Source organism: Squalius cephalus (assembly GCF_949319135.1).
Source record: "Squalius cephalus genome assembly, chromosome: 5".
NCBI classification, from domain to species: domain Eukaryota; kingdom Metazoa; phylum Chordata; class Actinopteri; order Cypriniformes; family Leuciscidae; genus Squalius; species Squalius cephalus.
In genome coordinates, this window is record NC_137126.1 from 43,247,046 (window position 1) to 43,269,546 (window position 22,501).

Sequence of the window (22,501 nt, forward strand, 5' to 3'; positions counted from 1 at the left end):
TATCGGGACCAGTCTGTATTCTTTTAAAAGTGTCTGCAGTTAGTCTAAATTGGAGTTTAATTGTTTTCCCCTGGTTTCACAGACGAGGCTTAAGCATAGTCCCAGACTAAAATGCAAGTTTGAGCCGTTTTAACTGAAAGCAACTTGCACTGATATATCTTAAAATATGTCACTGCCATTGTTTTGTCTCAATATTCACACCAGTAATGTTTCTTCTAAGGCATGTTTATAAAAGCTACTTAAATGTTAATTGAACTAAGGCCTAATCCTGACTTAATCTAAGCCCTGTCTGTGAAACCAGGCCTATATATAGACCTTTTCAGCCCCGCCCCTTTTTGTCTACCGGTCTGTATTTTCACAGCGATCTTGCGGATTTATGAATGAATGGCTCGTTTTAAAATCTTGCCGGTCTACTGACATTTGTTAAGACATCTGCTCTAAACATTACAATCCTCATGATCACTTTTGTTAACTTTACAATAAGTAAATCCCCTTTACCAGCTAATTACTCCTCGACAGCGATGCCATAGAGGTATACAGAGCGACCGCAAAAACGGAAGTTCAAAGACAATATTCTAAAGCTGTCTGCGCGCTTGTTTCTCTGTCGCATAAGGTCTAATTTCCTGCAGACTAATAGAAAGATTTTGCCAAAATTCTGCACCTTTAAGCCAGTTAAAAATGTGTACTTACAAAATACAAACCATACAAAATATAAAAAAACAAGCACATTTTTCAACCAAATCAGTTCATAAAGTTTGTTAGGTTTCAAAATGTAAAATAAATGATACATTTTTAAAGTAAGGGGTTCCTAAGATTTAAAAAGTTTTTAATGTTAATATTTTTCAATGTTAAAGTCTCTTGTGCTAACCGAGACCTAATTTACTTGATCAGAAATGCAATAAAATGGTAATGCTTTAAGTAATTATTTGCTCATTTTTTTTTATTATATATTTTAAATGGTAATTTAGTTCTGTTTTTTTTTTCATAATTTTTTAAATAGAAAATTCAAAAGAACATCATTTATTTGGATTAGATTTTTTATAAATGTCTTTGTCTCTTTTGATCAATTTAAATTTGAACAAAAGCATTCCTTTTTTTAAATTTTTATAAAATCGTATTGATCCCACAATATTAAACTTGGTGGAACATGTTAGCATGTTTATTTTTGAAAAGATAAACTACATGGTTTTAATCAGCTAGCACACCTGTGTAACCTTGAGAGCAACTGGGTAAAAATAATTGGGGGAAAAAGTAGCACAGAAATGTCAAGTTTGCTGTTTGCAGATGCTGCTTGCTTTGGTATTTTGTATCTAAAGCATTGAAATTCAGACATTTTTAAGTGTCCAAAAGTGGACCACTGTTAACAAGCGGAGTTGTTTGGGCATCACACACTGTGTAATTCTTTTCTCATTCCTTCACTCTGTAATTAGTCAGCCCTGGCCTTGCTCTGATTAAGTGTGACAGCAAACAAGGTGTCAAACACAGCCAGGAAAATCTTATTCGAATGACGAACACAAATGAGGACGGACAAGCAAAACAATGTTTACAGAAATATAACACGTCCGAAAAGAGATCTTGCACAGTCCTGCTTGGACTCAATGCATGAAAAGTTTAAATCCACCCTATGCACAACCAAGGTTTAACAGTGTTCGACCATTTCACATAGAGTTACCTTATCACAGTGTAACTCCACATTCAGGTCTCCTTTGTTTGTGTGTAGGCGCACATAGCCTTTCTTCTTAACGTACTGGTAGCGCACGGTATCGTCTGCAATAGCATCTGAAAACACAAACACAAATATTTTCATTCTTTACATTTATGAATGACTCTGCTGCAGACGGTATTGACAACATTTCTGTATCATAATAGCCTTAAACTAATCTGAAAGAGAATGAACAGGTTTGCAGGACCGATTTGACAGCTGCCAGATGGTTTCCTGAGGTATACTGAAGCCAGACTCACTCGAAAATGAGTTTAAATAACAAACCAGAACTAATACTTGGCAGGAGTTTCAGGTATTGCAATGATGCAATGTTATGAAATGCATGCAGCAACTTCCCAGCATAAACAAAAAAGGAAATTATGCCATTTGTTGTGTGCATCACCAGTCATGATGACATTTACATTTGCACATTTAGAAGACTCTTCTACCCAAAGTGACTGTGGGCATTACCATTACCAGCAACATAGCTTAATGGAGTCAATCAGAATCAGCAATCGGCTCAAATAGGACAGTAACAAAGAGAAGGAACCATGAGAAGACTAAAGGGAAGCTTGTGACTTGGCCATCTACTGATTAGAATCAACCATGACCCATGGAAACAGCTGATGCGTTTCAAACAAAAATGGTCTGTTCCTATCAGATTTGTTTGGTTTGAGCAAGCAGGGAAAACATGTTTAATCTCCATTACCTGCTTCATGGGTGGTGGCTGGAGCCATAGCTGTAGATGTGAAGGAGGCAGACACTCTTCCAGTGGAATAGTGAGCCTGAAAGAAGAGAGACAGACATGGTTTACAGATAAGACAATCAAAATAAGCCCTAACACCTCCATCCGAAACGACTAAATGATCTTCATATGCATGACATCACTCTTACACCTCCTAATCACACTTAATAATAGTGTTTTATCACCAATTCATTCTGAAGACAGACAGACAGACAGGAGGATATGTTCATTGATTCCTGTGGGGCGATTCAGGTGTGTTTGGATGTGTTGATGTTTATGTGCAGCAGATGTGTCTTCTCAACAGGTCTGTGTTCCCATCTGACTGAAATAATAGTTAAAAATAGGCTTTTCTCTACAAATTTTAATTTTCGGTATTTAATAGAATGAATTTAAAGTGATAAACTAAGCTACCACTCAAAAGTTTGGGGTCAGTAACATTTTTTGAAAGAAATCTCTTATGCCCTCCAAGTCTGCATTTATTTGACCAAAAATACAGTAAGAAACAGAAATATTATTAAGTTTCACTATTTAAAATAACTGTTTCCTATTTTAATATATTTTACAATGTAATTTATATTTCCGTGATAGCAAAGCTGAATTTTCAGCATCATAGTCTTCAGTGTCATGTTCTTTCTTATTACTATCAATGTTTAAAACGGTTGTTATTTATATATTTTTTAGAGACATTTGAGAACAACAGCAGTTATTTGCAAGCCTTTACTCTCTTTTTTGATCAATTGAATGTATCCTTATTGAATAATATTATTTATTTAAAAAAAACTTGCCCAGTCATATGGTTGAGCTATTTGCTAGCATATTGATAGCACCTTGTTTTACTGTTGTCTTGTCTTTTAATTGTATTTTTTGGTTTGGTTTTTGTATTTTTGTTATTTATGCTATTGGAATATTGTTTTAATGGAAAACACTTTGGTCAACTCGAGTTGTTTTTAAATGTGCTATACAAATAAACTAACTAACTAGATCTTTACATTTCCTGAATAAAAAATTGCCTCCTCAATGCTACTGCTATTAACATATTGCTATACAGTTGCTAAGGTGTTCTGGGTGGTTGCTAGGTGGTTTCTTACTGACTCGTGTAGTTTAAATATAAAAGTCAGATCATTTTACACTCAGCTCTTTACAACAAGTCACATTATATTCTCACATTATAATATTATTACTTTCTGTAGCATAAATGCTGCTCAAAGAGTAATGCCTTTTTGTTTAAATCTGAAATCTAGCACATTTTGTTGAAAACAGTTATTTGGGATATTATAGTTGCCCTAGTATGGTGTAGAAATAGCAAAGCTAAATCAGTAGGAGAGTGGGCTTGAATGCCAGTCTATTTCAGCGTCACAATACCAATCCAGCACAGCTAAGGCTGAAATAGACTGGCATTCATGCCAAAAGTTGAGCCAATTACACTCTGTGAATGGGTTGAGCAAGAAAAGCTTATATAGCTGAAAGCACAGGGCAGACACACTCCAACCTGGACTAAAAGAAGGCTTGAGACACGGCCACAAACACACTCAGAACCACCGCAGAGCAAGTACGAAAGAAAAAAACTCATGATTTATATACCAGGTATTGGTGCGGTGGGGTCATTACGCAAGAAGTGAGTAATTGGTGTGATAATTTTAGAAAGAATTGACATGACATTCAGAGGAACTTCTTGAGATTCTTGCTCTGAGTGTGTGTGTGGTCGGTTGAGGATCCTGCGAGGCATTTTCTTCTGCTCCAGTTGCTGTGTGATGGTGGTAGAGTCTGAGAGGCAAATCACCTCATAATGCACAGACACTTTTACATGCACGCGCACACACACACACAGACAGAGACGTCAAGAAACGTCACTGTGACCCAAACAGCGCTGCACTAAACTGCTTTATCTGACCTCAAACACCTCGCAGGAGATCTCGTTAGAACCCATTATTACCTATTACAATTACTGCACTAAAAGTAAGGCTTTGGTAAGATTTTTAATGTTTTTGAAAGAAACCTCTAATGCAAACCAAGGCTGCATTTAATTGATGAGAAATATAGTAAAAACAGCAATACTGTGAATTATTAAAATTTTAAATGATTTCTGTTTGAATATATTGTAATGTAATTTATTCCTGTGATCGGAATTTTCAGCATCATTAACTCGCATGTCACATGATCCTTCTGAAATCCTTCTAATATGCTGATTTGATTCTCAAGAAACATTTCTTATTATTATCAATGTTGGAAATTTTTGCTGCTTCAAAATGACGACAAATAGAAAAAAGAAACAAAACAATGAAGACAAAGAGGAGAGCGAAGAATCTGCCATCGACTATAGCTAGAAAGGCAACCTCTTAAAACACTCACCGCATTGAATTTGTCTGTTTTTTTGGTTTCTGGCTCTTTCATAGTGGAGGCCAACAGCTGATCTCCTTTATAGTCCCTATAGAGCTCCGCCAGGGTTTCTCGCGTCTCCAGGTTTGTGGTTTTCAGATGGTATCCTGGTTCCAGTTTGGCTTTCTCTTCATCTGTAGGGGAACGACAAATGGACAGGGGCTCATAAAAGTGACATCTCCACAATACAAGTCATCAGATTCACAAAAACACTTGGTATGATTACCTTATACATATATTACGGTTCAAAAAACATTTTGGGGGGAAAAATTTAGTATTTTATTCAGCAAGGACATATTTAATTGATCAAAAGCTACAGTAAATACAAAATATTTCCATTTTAAATAAATGCTGTTCTTTTGAACTTTCTATTTATCAAACCAGCATAATAGAATGATTTCTGAAGAATCAGTAATGATGCTGAAAATTCAGCTTTGCATTCAAAGAAATAATTTATTATATATATAGATAGATATAGATATAGATATATATATACATTCAAACAGAAGACAATCATTTTAAATTGTAATATTTTTTGGTAAATTTAATTGTAAAATTATTTGTAACCAAATAAATACTGTGGTGAGTACAAGAGACTTTGAACAAAAACAAATGCATTAAACTACATAAAATGCATCAACCAATTACAAATGCATCAAACTGTTTAAGCTTTCTAATTATAAAGAGGTGGGTAATAATGCATGCCTATAGACTAAACGCGTAATACACGTGCATGTCATCACTGTTTTCACAGATTCACGTTTTTGAAGAGATAACGGTATCGCTTTCAAAGCCGATTTTCAAAAACATGTACTTTGAAACCTAAGTTTGCGTTCTCAGGCCACTAAAACGCTGTTGTCGTGTAAATGATCAGCCAGAATGCATTAAAAGTTTTCTGTTTTCAGTTGGCCCCAAGTACAATTTCAAGTTCAAGTTCAAATTCAATTCACATTATTTGTATAGAGCTTTTCACAATACACATCGTTTCAGAGCAGCTTTACAGAAAATGCATGAGTCCACAATTACAATTTAGAGTGATCTATTATCAGAGGTAACTGTCTAAGTTATGCATTTCAGAAATGTACATATACAAATCACAGTTAACTAAAAATGTACTAATTTAAATGAATTAATCAATTAAAAACTTACTTAAGCTGGACAATGACTTTCTTCTAGAGCTGCTGTACAGCCATCTCTGTTGCATTAATTTCCTATTACCACTGTAAAGCTGCTTTGAAATAATCTGTATTGTAAAAAGTACTATATAAATAAAGGTGACTTGACTTAATATAATCTATATACATATACATTATACATAATATAATATATATATATATATAACTGTGGTTCCAATTCTTTTTTTTTAAAAGACAATGCATTACACTGTGTATTATATGACATTATGAAATACCATTTTAATGCATAAAGAATATTATAAAGCATTATACAGGATTCAATAAAGTGCTACCATTCAGTCATCTGAGGACGTTTCAAAGAAGGACCCTACAATAAAAACAGATTTTCAGGGATTTTTGAGATTGAAAAGTCTAAGCTACACAGAGTAAACCAGCCACATCATGAGATCCGCTATAACAGCAGCGCAGACAGTGTTGCAGTGCTGTCAGAAATATGGATCTCTCCGGCTAATCTAAGACCGCTGGTCAGCGATTACAGTCTGTGATGACATACACACACATTATCTTGCATTCCTGTCATGATGGGTATCTTCATGGCCTTTTAAGTATGTCATGTTCAGGGATTCAAATGAATTCACATCATTTGACAGATACACTCCTTTAGTTAATTCATTGTGCAATGTGAATCCACAACGAATTGCACCAAGTTCTACCTCGTTAACCAATTAATTTCATTAAATCATCACGGCTGGGCTAATGCAAGTAATATGGCACACCTGAGCCTGGAGCTAAATTATTAAACTCTCACGGGTTAAGTCTAACTAACTGTCAGTGAGGGTTTTTTTCTTCAATTATTCATTTTGCAATCTGTGTTATTGTGGAATGCAGTCGCTAGAAAAGTGTGCTGTGTTGTTAACTGCATATCAGTGTTATTTTAGTGTGTTTTACTATTATTGTATTAATTAATGCTTTGAATTAGCTTCTTTTTTGTCATTTTAATTAGAGGTTTTAAGTTTTGTTGTGTAATTTTGTCATTTTAATCTTGTTTCTATTTAGCTTTCATTTATTTTATTTCAGTTTTAGTAATTTTAGCACTTTCATAATATTTAGTGTACAAATATTAGATGAAAAACTAATTTTCCTAAATCTTTTTTAGGTTTAAATTAAGTTTTTAATATAATATTTGTATCTCTTTGTATCAAAAATAATTTGTAATAGTTTTGGTGTTGGTTAACAATAACAACACTGCAATGCAGGATTTGCACACCAAACACTATATACTGCATACTATGAGTAAGAATAGTATGCTATCCTCAAAACAGTCAAATCTTTGCCAAAACGAACTGAACATTTTGTACTGCATTCAAAACACTGAACTCACCAGGGTCAAGGACTTTCATATTGTTTTTCACATGGAAGAAGTTAGAGACATTGAATTTATCCAGATTTGTAGGATCCTGGGAAATAAAGTGACAAGATGAGATGTTATATGACAACTTCAGATTTGCTGACAAACTATGCACAGATCATTATACACACACAATTGTTATAAAACAACTCATATCATATTTTTCCCTAAATAGAAAGACAAGTAAACACTCTCTAATGAATTTGTTTTGGCAGTGTTTTATCAGTTTAGTGTAAATGTTGCTGACTGGACAGTTTGGGGGCTTGTCTGCTGCAACACACACACACACACACACACACACACAAACAAAAGAGAGTTCAGGACCTTCTCATCTCTCACTCTCTCTCTCCTCTGCTCTTTGCTTGACCCACCGTTGCATCTGTTCCAAATAGGTCAGACAGTGAAACTATACCTCAGCCCATTTCAGTCTTGCTATTTCAGCTAAACTCCCACTCCCGACCATCTCTCTCTTTTCAAATACTTTCCCCCCATATCCTTTTAAAACTCCCCCAGCTTTCCCATCCCACAGGGCACCCAAAATAACCTCTGTGTCTGTCTCAAAAACTCTTTAACCCTTAAACTACGCCGCCCGACACCTCCCTGACCTGCCCTTCCTCGAGCTCCAGGGATAGACACGTCCAAAGTTACCACTCTGAACCATATCAATCTAAAATAAATCTCACCCCAAAATAACTCAAAGTCCCTTTCTATTTCTCTGAACACCCTAAATAAACCATGCAAGGACTTTCTATGAATACTGGACACTGTAGCTCACAAGCGCACACACAGAAATCACTGATTCAGCTCACAGTTTCTTTCACACACACCCACGTTTCCCTGGCTATCTGAAGACAGACATACCATAGACTACTTTACTTATATAAGGGCTGTCAATCAGTCATTTTAACAGATTCTTTATTTCCACATTATTGCATAAAAATGCACAGGAAATGCAAACATAAAACTCAATGCGAAGTCTGAACATAACACTGTTCAAAGATTTGGTGTGTTTTAGAAAAACAGCCTCTTATGCTTGCCAAGACTGCATTTATTTGATCAAAAACAACACAAAAACTAATATAAAATATTATCACATATTTTTTATATGATATATTTTAAATGTAATTTATTCCTGTGATCAAAGCTGAATTTTCAGCATAATTACTCCAGTCTTCAGTGTCACATGATCCTTCAGAAATCATTCTAATATGCTGATTTAATGCTCAAGAAACATTTCTTATTATTATCAATGTTGAAAACTAAATATGTTTAATATTTTTGTGGAAACCATGTTTTTTTTTCTAGGATTCTTCAATGAATAGAAAGTTAAAAGGAACAGCATTTATTTGAAATAGAAATCTTTGGTAACATTACAAATGTCTTTACTGTCACTTTTGATCATTTTAATGCATCCCTGCTGAATAAAAGTATTAATTTTCTTTCCAAAAAAAAATAAAAAAAAATAAATCTTACTGACCCCAAACTATTGAATGGTAGTGTACATGACCTACTACACAGATCCTAACATGCCAGTGCCATGTATAGATTTGTTGATAGAAATCTGACCCAGGTTACATAAGTTCTTACACTCAAATGAATTTACAGCAAAGCTTAACACAACTTTAGACAGTCGCCACTTCTCACAATCTGAGGGATGTGTTAGCAGTAATGCACTTACAATGGAAGTCAATGGGGCAATACATTCCAGAAGGTTTCAAAGCAGAAATGTGCAGCTCATATTTTTGTTAAAGGGTTTATATTAATTTGTCCTTACAAAAATGTGTGTTATTTCAGCTTTAAAGCTGTCCAAATATCCTTTAATGGTGAGATGCTACACTTATCATTCCTGTGGGTGAATTATTCTGTCAGTTCCTGGAATCCTTGCAAAAGTTACCAGGTTTACAAGCTTTATAGTGTCATTAGTCATATGACAGGAGTTTAAAAGATTCATTTATAAACACAAACCTCATGTTAACATGTGGCTATTTTGGAACAGTGAGCACTAACATTTATATCCTGGTAAAATGACTTGCCCCAAAACATCCACTATATGTGCTTTAGTTTGTTTTTCACAAACTTTAGGACCAGTGTTAAGTTTTAGGTAATTAAAAAAGCTGAAATAAAATGACTAAAACTACAAATTAATTAAAGCTATATAGAATTAGTTAAAGCTACAAAACAAACAACTTAAAATGAAAACTGAACATATCAAAAAAGGCCATTAGGGATGTGAATAAACACTATAGCTGAGCAGATATTTATAATTGTTGCATGCAAATGATTCCTGAGTGTCTGTCAGTCATCAGGATCAGCCTGACTGTCTCTCTCTCGATAGCTGTTAAACACTGTAGTGCATGTGAACCGGATTCAACCTGACATTTGATGAAATCACACGGAAAACACAAGGTTTTGATACACAGACAGCCACATACAAACTAAAACTGAACTGGGCGATTGTTGTCTGAAACGCGAGTTGCTTGATACTAACTTGTGTGTAGAAAAGCTGTATTAAATCACAGCCATGCACACATAACAGCACTCATGTGACACTGCTTAATCGTCACTTAACAGTCATAAACACACACTCTCTGTGTCCGTCACCTGCAGTGTGATGAGATCCTGGCGGGTGAAGGGTTCATCCGTCAGCAGGTCTTTATAACTCTTTGTCTTGATGTTGAGCTGCTCTACAGCCTAAACAAAACACACATTTATAGGATTTTGACTAATCATGTACACATTTATGCAGTTTAAAGACAGTTAATGCATTGATTAAAAATCATTAATGTCAGCATGATATTAAAGAGAGCATGAACAACCGTATTTTCCTTGACTTTTAGTATATACCTACATTTTCCACCATGCATGCAAACTGAACAGCAAAAATGGGTAATAAAATTTGAATATATGAATGTATTATTTTATTTATTTAATTAAACACTATACATTTAGAGATATTTATATAATAATTTTTGGGTAAAACTAAATTATGACTGTTTTGCGTTCAAGAAACCTTGAAAAATATTACAAGTTGATCTGGAAGTAGAAGTAAATGCTACAGACGTGTAGACTAAGGTCCCTTAAATTTGCATGCAAAAACATTTCGGATGTAGGGTGTTTTACCTCATTAGAGAAAACATTCCCTGTGACTTTGTTGGTAACAATGTGGGAGTTGTTTGTGAACACTGTGTAGAGCACAGGACAGTGGTACTTCCCTAAAGTAGAGGAGAGAAAGACAGAATATGCACTGTAGAGGACTTCAATCCATTATCTCGTCATTAGCACATATTGTTGTTGACGCAAGTCAGGTAAGAGGATAAAGAGCGCACACACACACAAACATATTTACCTTCACTGTTTTTGCTGAAGTTAAGCTTGATGAGGGATTTAGCCTCAAGCTTCTAGAGAGAGAGAGAGAGAGAGAGAGAGAGAGAGAGAGAGAGAGAGAGAGAGAGAGAGAGTGTGTGTTAGAAAGTTTGTGACTCTATCTGACTTTGAGATATAGACTCAGACTTTGGCTCTCAGACACACCTACCTTTTCAATTATAATGTAATCACACCCTGTATGAATGTCTGATTGTGTTTAATTATTTAGCATGAATTAGCTGATTCATATAGGACGTGTTTGGGCGATGATAAATCAAGGCACTTAACTGAATACCACTCATTTTAAACACCATCACGCAATGCTGTGGATCTAGTATGGTTTTAGAAAAAAGAAAAAAGTAAATTCATGTGGGATTTCAGCAAAGAAAGACTTCAGCTAATTAGCTAAAGTGCTGCTTAGTGTTGGCCAGGTTTTTTTAGCATACAGAAAAACTGTAAAACGATGTTTAAAGGTGACGTACAACACCATTCAAAAGTTTGGGGTCAGTTAGATGTTTAATAGTTTCATAAGAAATGAATGCTTTTATTCAGCAAAGACACATTAAATTGATCAAAACTGACAGTAATGACATTTAATGTGTTACACAAGATTTCAGTTTCTTTAGTAAATGCTGTTGTTTGGAACTTTCTTTTCATCAAAGAATCCTGAAAAACAATGATCACAAAAATATTAAGCAGCACAACTGTTGTCAACATTGATATTTCTTGAGCAAATCAGCATATTAGAATGATTTCTGAAGAATCGTGTGACTGAAGACTGTAAGTAATGACGCTGAAAATTCAGCTGTGCCATCACAGGAATACATATTTTAATGTATTAAACAGTTTTTACTGTATTTTTGATTAAATTAATACAGCATTGGTGAGAGACTTTTTTTTAAAAGATATAAAAAAAAAAAAATCAAACTGACCCCAATCTTTTGAATGGTTGTGTCATTTTTCAATGCTAATATAGCTTATCATTCATGTAAACCATTCGTAGTTGAGTCTATTTGCTGTCGCTAGGGGTTTAAACTTTGTGACCGAGGATTGTTCTGCCTGCGGGATACATATAAACTGACCACACCGTGATCCAGTGACACACTGAATCAGACTGAGACAGGTCAAAATCCCTCAGGATTATTTCTCCCTCCCTGGTAAACCCAGTAGCTGGTGTGTGACACACACTGGGAGTCTCCGCCTCAGACAACAGACTGATTGTGATGGATACGTTGGACACAAAAATGGCAAGAAATCAGATTGGCTGAATGGATTTTACATCTTTAGTGATTATTGTATGATTATTTTTTAATCCATTTTATGTAAAGCACTTTGAATAACCATTGTGTCTGAAATGTGCTATATAAATAAACTTGCCTTGCCTAACAAACACACAGACATTTCAAAAATGCAATAATGTACTGATACAACATAACACATCTCTGATTACATGCCTCACTACTACCCATTTAAACACACAATTGTAAAGCAGAACACACGAGAGCATGATGCTTACACCGCAGAACAAGTCCTGGCATGTCCAGAAGATCTCTGTAAAAGTCACTCTACACACACACACACACACACACACACACAGAATCCATTTTCACAGTCACCTCTCATCAACTCACAGCACTCGCTCTCCTCCTCTCCATCTAGCGAGACAAATCAATCATGAATTCTTCAGATAACAAAGTCAAACTGTGTGTAGGAACAGAAACACACACACACACACACACACAATCACAGAGGCATGTCCAGACATGCATTCACTCAGATGCATAGCTGTAAAGATGAATTACAGATGACAGCCATGTGCTTCAATGGACACTGAATATTAATTTTGAAGCAAGTAAATACATGACATCTGCATCACACCCAAAAAAACACTCTCAGTAAACATTCACACAACTTTGGCTGATGCTAGAGCAAACTGATTATGCATGCAGCACACACATGCAGAGACCCTATAACTCCTATTCCATAAATTAAGAGTGCAGCGATGTGTGTCCAGTGAACTGATTACACAGCAATTTACACACACATCCACTCCTGGCACACTGAATGCTGTTAGCCACCATCAGCAGGCCTGTGAAATATCTTCATAAAGTCCCAATAATAATGTCTAGATGGGTACAGTAATAGAGTATTTTCCCTCCAAGCAGCACGTAAGTGAATTTCTGAAGCTTGACTATTCTCCAAAATATAAAATTAAACTCTCAAAGCAAAAAATACCTACCTTTTGGCAAATATGCAATGAAATTATGACTTTTGTTACATTTTATTGGCAATTTCTTACGAATGTAACACAAATTGTGTGTTGAATGGTTTTTAGAGGTGGTTGCTAAGGTATTCTGGGTTGTTGCTAGGTGGTTACTGGCAGTTTTTATATATATATATATATATATTATTTATATCCTATTAAAGTATTCTTATGTTTAAATTAGCGATTATTTTTATGTTTTCATTTGAGTAATTTTATCTGCTTTTGTCATTTTTTTAATTTTTCATTTTAATGTATAGTTTTCTTAAGGTTTTTTGAATTAGCTTTCATTTATGTATTTTCATTTTGGTAATTTTGATACGTGCTTTTTGTCATTGTATTAGTTTTTTTATCTTTAGTTTAATTTTAGTTTTATTTTTGGTTAAGTTTTTCATCTAATATTTATATTTCATTTTTATTTCAGCTTTATTTCAATTACAGCAAACGATTTTTAATAGTTTCAATTTAAGTTAAATATAACAACACTAGCTCCTGGCCCAGGTTAAAAGAGTACAGCCACAAGCCTCTAACATATTCTAGCCCACAGATGAGGCTCAGGTATGTAATTCAACGTACAGTAAGTCTACGGGGGTTTTAGTTATCTGCAAGTTGAAAATCATAAGAAGGATCGCATAAAAATTACTTACAGATCTCTGCTCAATTTGCATGGTTTTAGGTATTATTAACGTCTGTATCATACACAAACTACAAGTTTATTACCTAAATACGAGAAACACAACTAAATATGTTTCTTCTTCTCGAATTACCCGCAGTGCTCTTTACAACACGCAGAGATTCTGGTTTGTAGCTTTGGATTCTCTAGGATGAAGGTGCAAGTGCACTGATAGCATCATCTGGAGTTAATGATGTTGCAGTTTACTTGGTGTCATCAGTCTTTGTCTTTGCTGAAGCGCTTAGCTTCTCCTCAAATGGAGTCTGACGTCCTCTAGTGGTTTAATCCATGCAGGACATTTGATAATGAGCTTTTGGTGCGTTCAACTCATGTCGGAAAGATCGTATTTAAGAGTTGAACCCACATGAATGCCACCACAGTGAATGAATGAAGTTTATATAGCGCATTTCCTATGAATTACTGTACACCCAAAGTGCTTTACAATCCTATCAGGGGTCTCTCCTCAACCACACCGGTGGTGTGCAGCCTCCACTTGGATGATGCTACGGCAGCCACACACCAGCTATAGGTGGAGCGGAGAGAGAGTGTGATGCACATTCTTTGTTTTTCATTTTCTAAAAGTATACAGTTAAAAACCTTGCTGTATTTTTGTGTAGTTAGTTAAGAAAAAGTACACCGCCATCTTATTCCGGCGAAAATGATATGAATGCACCTGACGTCGTAAACAACTTCAGTAACACTTTATTTTACAGTGTCCTTGTTACATATGTTACATGCACTTGCCATAGTAATAACAATAAATCATGCATAATTACATGCAACTAACCCTCAACCAAATCCTAATCCTCCCTAACCCTATAGTAAGTACATGTAGTTTCTTAATATTACTCAGTACTTAAATATATAATTACACTGTAACAATGACACCTTAAAATAAAGTGTAACCAAAACTTCCCACCTTGTAAATACAAACTTCACAGCAGGACTTGAAACCACCATTTCACCTCCAAAGATTTTGAAAAGTCTATTGGTCAGCATCAAATAAACAATAAATCAGTTTGAATAATTGAAATACCTCTCCAGTTATGGGGTTGGTACCAAACTTCTTAATCCACGGCACAATGCTCCTAAAGAAAAAACAAACGTTAATCATTTTCTGGTCTCATCACACCACTTAAGATTATATTCATAATACTGTTCAAAAGTTTGAGTCTTTATATAAAACAACTGTTTTATATATATTTTCCTTCCTATTATTTATTCCTGTGAGAGCAAAGCTGAATTTTCAGGCTTCAGTGTCATCATTCTAATATGCTGATTTGGTTGACTGGATACTTTTTTCAGGATTCTTTAATGAATAGAAAGGTCAAAAATAAAAACAGAATTTGTCATAATGTAGATGTCTTTACTGACACTTTTGATCAATTTAATATAATGCATCCTTGCTAAAAAGCAGGCTTTCAATTTCTCACCCCAAACTTTATAACGGTAGTCTATGTAGTGATAAATATAAGGTACTATAAATAAGTATATAATTAATACATGTAAGTAAATTAATGATTTACAAATGACTCAATCATTTTGCTATTGACGAGAGTGATATACTCACATTAGGTCAAAAATCACCCCATCCACTGTGCACATGGGATACTCAAAGGGCTGAAGAGACAAACTATGTGAGGGATAAAAGACAAAAATTAAAAGACTCATAAACTCATATACTAAAGCTTAATGTCAAATAATGTCATTTCTGAGCCCCCAAACAGATTTGCAAACACACTGATGGTTTCCAAGCAAGTTTCATGAACAGTCTCCTCATCTTCCACTGAACAAATGAAAAGCCCTGTCCCAAACCCAAAAGGTTTTTTTGAGCTGTGAGTTCACACATCAGGCCGCTCCAACAAACAGAACAATGTTTTGGAAGCAAAATCAACCTATTTTCTAATAGTTGTCTCTGCATATTAAACTAGAACAGGAGAAAAGTATTTTAAATTGACAATTTTGACATTTCTTATTTTTATGGAATATTTCAGTATTTATTGTAAATGATATATCCGTGCACATTTATTTTTATTTTTTTAATTAATGTGCCCTTCTCTTCTCTGATGACGTGTTTACTGGCGCAAGAGCGGGACAAAATGTCACTCACATGAGATCCACCAATAGCAAACCAACAACCATCCAACCAATCAATTTCCGGCTGATAAAAATCAAGCCCCGCCCTTCATATTTTCTTATTCCACAAGACGTTTCACTCGAATATATGTCACAATAGGGAAGAAAAGTCTAAGAAAAGACTATCACAACTTAAGTTTCATGCCGACTTTTAACAGGGTTTTTTTTTTTTTTTTTTTTTTTTTCAGGAAAAAATGACACAGCAGCTTTACCTCAAATAAAAGCAATGACAGCATTATTTGAACCCCATATCAGCAGTTATGAAAGCAGGATCTATTGTACTAGACCTAAATTAGGGAAACACAAAGGACTTTTCTATCAAACATGAAAGAAGTGTTATGCATTTCTAAACTCACCTGCAATGATCAAAGGGCAGACGTCTGAAATTGGACCGTGGGATTTCTATAAACAACACAAAAAAAGGTTTATTTTACTGATCACAGGGAGATTCGGCAGAGAAGTATCAGCAATATCAAATCATAAGTGCACAAAATAAGTCTATACGTGGTGCAATCAATCAAACAACACAGCGAGAGACAAGAAAACCAACAGCATTACATACACTATTTTATTTTATATAATATATAATATTTTTGTGGAAACCATGATGCATTTAATAATCAGGATTCTGTGATGAACAGAAAGTTTCAAAAGAACAGCGTTTATTCTAGGGCTGTCAAACGATTAATCGCATCCAAAATAAAAGTTTGTTTTTACATAATATATGTGTGTGTATGGAGTATAATTATTTTCTATATATAAATACACACACATGCATATATATTTAAGAAAAATGTGTTATTTATATATAAAATATTTATATATAATATAAATATATATATACACAGTATATACATGCAAATATTTCTTAAATATATACATGCATGTGTGTGTATTTATATATAGAAAATAATTATACACAGTACACACACATATATTATGTAAAAACAAACTTTTATTTTGGATGCGATTAATCGCGATTAATCGTTTGACAGCCCTACTTTATTTGAAATAGAAATATTTTGTAAAAAAACTATTTACTGTTACTTTTGATCAATTTCATGCATCTTTATTGAGATTTATTCTTCAAAAAAGAAAATCTTACTGAACCCAAACTTTTGAACGGTAGTGTACAACGTGTCAGAGAACCTGATTTGCTTATGAAGGCCTAGAAATAACAATTTTAAAAATGTCTGATATTTTTCAAGACTAGTGTGTCTTGAAGTTTAATTATTTGAAATGTGCATATTTTTCCCCACAGGACATTACTCTAAACTCTCTGTAAAAACTGCAATATGACATTGCATTTAAACCACAAAAAGTATATTCATCTCTGAATACACTGTTCATTTGTTTAACTCATATTGTATGTATCCAACAATGCTTGTTTTGTGTTTACTGTCGAATACTGTATTGTGTACCTATTGTGTTAATCAATACAGATTGTTTCAAAGCAGCTTTACAGAGATAACAGGAAAATACTGCAACAAAGTGTGTTTCCAGAAGAAAATATCGTCACAGTCCAGCTTAAGTAAGTTCAGTGATGTTTCATTTTTGTCGGAGTCATCACGCCAATTAATAATAATTTTAGTTTCATGTACTTATAAGTAGAACACCATTTGGTCACCGCACTTACACACATGATGACTGATTTGGAATAAGCACCACTCACAGATTTTTTCTTAATACAAACAGTGCAATACATCTAGACTAATGTAAGTACCTGATTTCTTCCCTCCATAAAACTGAGTGTATTCTGTACATGTGATGTACCTGAAACAGACAGATATAAAGAACAATATTATTATACCTATTGAAGAAGAAGAAGAATTAAATGAAACCATATGAAAGAAATGGGCAACATCTCACAACTAAATACCATGTTTATATTATTACAACACAAAAACATAACTACAAAATAAGATTCAAGTAATTAGACGCAATAATGAAAGCTGGGCTTGTATACAGTTTTAAAACAAAAATTATAAACCTCTGATAACACATAACACGATATCATTGCAATTGAAAAATATTCATTATATAGATAATATATAATGCTCGATAGTTAGTGTAGAGTTCAAACATGATGTCATATTATACTCGCGTTATATTTCATTGCAACTTACATCTTATCTTTTTGATGCTGTCGTTTCCCCATTTTTGCGGCCGAAGATGTAGCAGTGAACGAAAGAATTAAAGTTTATAAACGCATAAACAATCAACACAAAACCTACGACTTTTTAAAACATACGCTTCCGGTTAGCGTTTAGCGCGACAGTAAAATGTGTCCGATGTGAAACGGCAAAATGTTTTTATTGTGCCTCTTCGGTACGGAATAGTGATTTCAATACTGACTGAGACACTATTATATCTGTAGCAACGGCAGTCTTTTTGTGATGGATATAATCAAAAATAATGATCAATAATGATATTTTTATTTAGATAATTAAAATTTGAATATATATATATATATATTATTAAACCTAAAGTGAATCTGAAAGCACTGGGGCTGCATTAAAGCTAAATATACAGTATAGGCTATAAAGTATGCATATATATATATATATATATATATATATATATATATATATATATATATATATATATATATATATTGTTTACTATTACTATAACTAATGTGTGTTTGTTGACCGGAAAATAACATTGCTTTCAAATGTGTATTAATTTACAAAATCGCCCTAGGCTTACTGGCAAGATGTGCATGACATACACTCCTGGGCAAAATAAATAAATAAATAAATAGCCAAGCCAAAAATGTCAAAATATTTAGTGGTCTTTTAATGGTCTTAAACGTTTTAATCACAAATCACTGGTCAGGAAATTAGCAAGAATGGCACATACTGTAGATAAAGTAATTTAGCATAGAACAGCTTTTTACACAGGGGGAAAAAGTCAGTGTTGTTCCACTCAATGTTAATGGCTTCAAGCTGTTCATGAGTAGTTGAGAAATGTCCCAGTTCATCAAATATTCCCTAAAGGGTTCCCAGTCAACAATTTGATCTCACAGTGATCTCACCATGAGCTCCCAGGATACTCATTCTGTGGTCACAGTAAGCTAAAACTAAAGTGTAACCTCACAGCGCACTCACTGTGTGCTCAATGTGATCATTCCACATTCCATCAACAAAGTATTAAAAAAATTCCCCAGATAGCATGTAATCATTGAAACAATATTGAGTCAGTGTTGACGCTTCAACGCTAATTACATTGAATTAACGTTACAAACCTCATTCACCCTCAGTTAATGTAGAAATAATGTTGAGATTTCAACCAAAAATCAACGGTATAGTATTGATTCAACATTACAAAGTGATATTTTATCAACATCACTTTTGCACCCTCAGTTAATGTTGAAACTATATTGAACAAAAAAAAAAATCAATGGTAATGCTATTGAATCAACATTACACTATGACTGATTCTACACCGATGCTGAATCAATATTGAAATTAACACAATGGTAATATTGTTGAATCTACATTACTGCTGTTGAATCAATACTAAAATTAACAAAAAATATTCTTTGCAAATATGGTTTGATCAATGTTACAATGTGATGTTGATTCTAAATACATTTTGTTAAAACACTGAAAATACAACTGAAAAGGAATGTCAAACAATGTTGCCATCTGATGTACCAAGTAAATGTTGAAACCAGAATAATATTTATTATTCATATTAATATTAATCAAATATATTATTAATATTTAATAATATTCAGGAAATTCCTAATGTAGAAAAATAGATGCTTTATTCAAACACTTTAACAACTTTTACAGTGAGTAACAAAATTAAACGCAAATAAGATCGCAAAACAAAGGAACAGAGAAATAAGGTAAGATGCACCATTGTTTGAAACTGTGCTAGAGAAGTCATGTATGTCAGGTGCTTCAACAAACAAGACTTCTGTATAGGATGCACCGATGTTTTCTCTCTAATGAGGAAGCATTAGACTACTGAGAAGTGCACATGCAAAACCAAAATGGCCGTTAACCAATCAGTGGCCAATTTCAAACTATGTTTTTCAACCATTTTTCAACAGATTTGCTATGAAGGCCCACCCCTAAACCAAGCCCCCAGTGGATTAGAGCAAATTGGGTAAAGCATGTCGTAGATTTTTCCCTAAACCTAACTAAGTCCTATCTCATCTGACCTAAGTCTACCGGGGCCTTCTCCAATCGATGATCCCTAACGTCTCCAATCGACACTTAATAAATACCTGGGCCATCTCCAATTGACGATCCCTAACGTCTCCAATCGACACTTCAATATATAATCTATTTCTCTAAACTATCTCACCTGCTGCGCAGCAGAAATTGACAGACAGACTTCAGCAAATGTCCTTTGAGTTCTTTATTTACGGCCGGGAGTACTCAAGCAATTCTCAGAGAATCTCACCCAAGCAAAAGAATACATCAGGTTTTATAGGACAAAGACAGACACATCAAAATAAAATCAGCGTGACTAACATGTCACCTTCTATCAATATGATTGGTTCAATTGGTAAAGCAAGCCCCTCCCTTATTTACCCTCTGTTACTGGCATAAGCAAAATCATCAAAAAACATTGTAAAGGGTTAACAGTCAGTTGATTACTCATCATGACATAATTCAGGCAAAAAACAGAACGTTTTGGTGACGTTGTTTTCAACCTTTATCAAAAGGTTAGTAAGACCTGACCTAAAAGAAGAAGTAAAATTTAGTTTGTTATATTGTTAGACCTGAGAAAGTCAGGTAAATGTTTGCCATAATGTTAGACCCAAAGGAGAAGTCAGGTTAAAAGTTTAACAGGTTGAATTAAGGTTAGAAGTTTAACACAGGTTAGACTCAGGTTAGAGGTTTAACACAGGTTAGCTCTAAAAAAAAATAGTTTACTATCTTATTTATAAAAAATCCAAGCGGTTGAAAATGCACATTGTGGTTTGAAAACGCCCCAATGATTAAGGAACACTCACTAGTGTTCTGCAGAGATACATACCTGAATGATCTTGTGCTCATCAACTACAAATCACTGTTAGTTCAATAACCACTGTCTCCACCCATGTGTGCTGTTGACTTTCATCAAAATTTCAATGCTGATCCAACACACTTTAAACATTGAAATTTCAATCTCAACCAAAATGATGGTTTGGATCCAAACTAAACATTGTATCAATATTACCATGCTGTCTGGGTCAGTTTCCTTGCTTGTTTTGTATTCATTTCAGCCTGGTGTTGGCATTTGACACAAATATTTCTATTTGACAGATTCATTCAGATTCTGGTGTTGTTTTGGTGACTCATTTTGCTTCTTAATCTCTATTGCTTTTCCCCCTTGAAAAGACTTGACGCATCCCAAAACACAGAGAGCAATATGAGAAATTCAGTCAGTTGTAACACTAGCCAGCTGGTGTGATTGCTGAAGCCAAGTGATTCTACACCTGAGCTGGCAAGATGGCTGGTTCACATGTATCTGCCATGTGCCAGTACTCTGCTAACACACAGGGCCAAGCCACAGTGCATATTGGCATTATAATATCATATGAGCGTATGCATATAGCAATTGAAGAGACCACTCATTATTCTCCAGTGTAACAATGCCACGCTGAGTCCTGAACACAACTGTGTTAGCTAACAAATCCTGCAGTCTCCACGTTTCTCCAGTGTTGAGAAACAGCAAGTAGAAAATCCCCCCGGTGACACTCTGCCTCCTTTCAACCAGCTAAACATTTTATATTCACATTCACAATTAGCTCTATTACTCACACTGTGAGTATCATCACAGTATCACATGAGAATGTGATCATCGCATGATCTCACGTGTTGACTGGGTTCAAATCTGGACTCTGACCAGACAAAACATAAGCCTGATGGACTTCTTCTCAAGCCACTTCTTGTCTTTGCAGTTTGGGAAGGAGCATTGTCTTGTTGAAAACAAAAAAAATATCATCTGATCATTCCTCTTTAGACAGCAACTTTTCATTTGTGGGAAGCAAACAATTCTGCAATATTGTCCTGTACTCCAAAGCATTAAATGATTTTCATATTAAAGTATAGCTTACCAATACCAGGCTCCCCACATAATGACACTCTTCCTCCATGCTTCACTGTGGTAGAGATGCATTCATTATTATATTTCTCAGCAGATTTTCGAAGACACCGCTCTGGAGCATCACCATGCAACTCGTGTTTCATTTTGATTTATCACTCCACACACAACTTCACATATTCAGACCAAAATGTATTCTGTCTTTGATGTTTTTCTGAGACAGCAATGGCTTTTTTAAGTAGTGCATTTGCTTAAATTTGGCCAATTTTCTGTGGTTAAGACGATTAAAAGCTTAGTGTTTAGCCATTTTGGGCTTGGCTCATTTTTTGTCCAGGAGTGTATGTATTGAAATGCATTTATCGTCTGCTGAGGAACACTGCAGATCCTTGCTTTTTCAGGCATCAGTCAGTGTCAGTGTGCATTATCAAACAACTCAACTGCAATTGCCAGAAGGTTTTTCTGTAAGAGTCTAACTTGGGTCATGACATTCATAATACACGTATGCTCTATTTTTGTAAGAAGAGAATGTGTGAATGTTTACATGCAGTATAAACAAAAGAAATCAATGTGTTTATTCATTTGTCCATTCTGAACTCTGAAAGGTGGGATTTGTGTAAGTAAGCGATGACGAAACATGAACGAGACGTGTGT

The 22,501-nt window shown here is 34.5% G+C and overlaps 1 protein-coding gene across 1 annotated transcript in view; it reads right to left on the minus strand.

Annotated features, from left to right (window-relative positions):
* ppil2 (peptidylprolyl isomerase (cyclophilin)-like 2) overlaps positions 1–18,097 on the minus strand; it is a 32,724-nt gene extending 14,627 nt beyond the window's left edge. Inside the window, exons 1-12 of the mRNA XM_079872043.1 lie at positions 17,929–18,097; positions 17,526–17,575; positions 16,159–16,204; positions 15,237–15,299; positions 14,703–14,754; positions 10,714–10,765; positions 10,488–10,579; positions 9,969–10,058; positions 7,341–7,416; positions 4,797–4,957; positions 2,412–2,487; positions 1,673–1,779 (exon numbers count right to left, since the gene is read on the minus strand). Coding sequence (XP_079728169.1) covers positions 1,673–1,779; positions 2,412–2,487; positions 4,797–4,957; positions 7,341–7,416; positions 9,969–10,058; positions 10,488–10,579; positions 10,714–10,765; positions 14,703–14,754; positions 15,237–15,299; positions 16,159–16,204; positions 17,526–17,575; positions 17,929–17,960 — 897 coding nt within the window. The 5' untranslated portion in view covers positions 17,961–18,097. The remainder of the gene's footprint in view (positions 1–1,672; positions 1,780–2,411; positions 2,488–4,796; positions 4,958–7,340; positions 7,417–9,968; positions 10,059–10,487; positions 10,580–10,713; positions 10,766–14,702; positions 14,755–15,236; positions 15,300–16,158; positions 16,205–17,525; positions 17,576–17,928) is intronic.
* Positions 18,098–22,501: the final 4,404 nt, after the last annotated feature.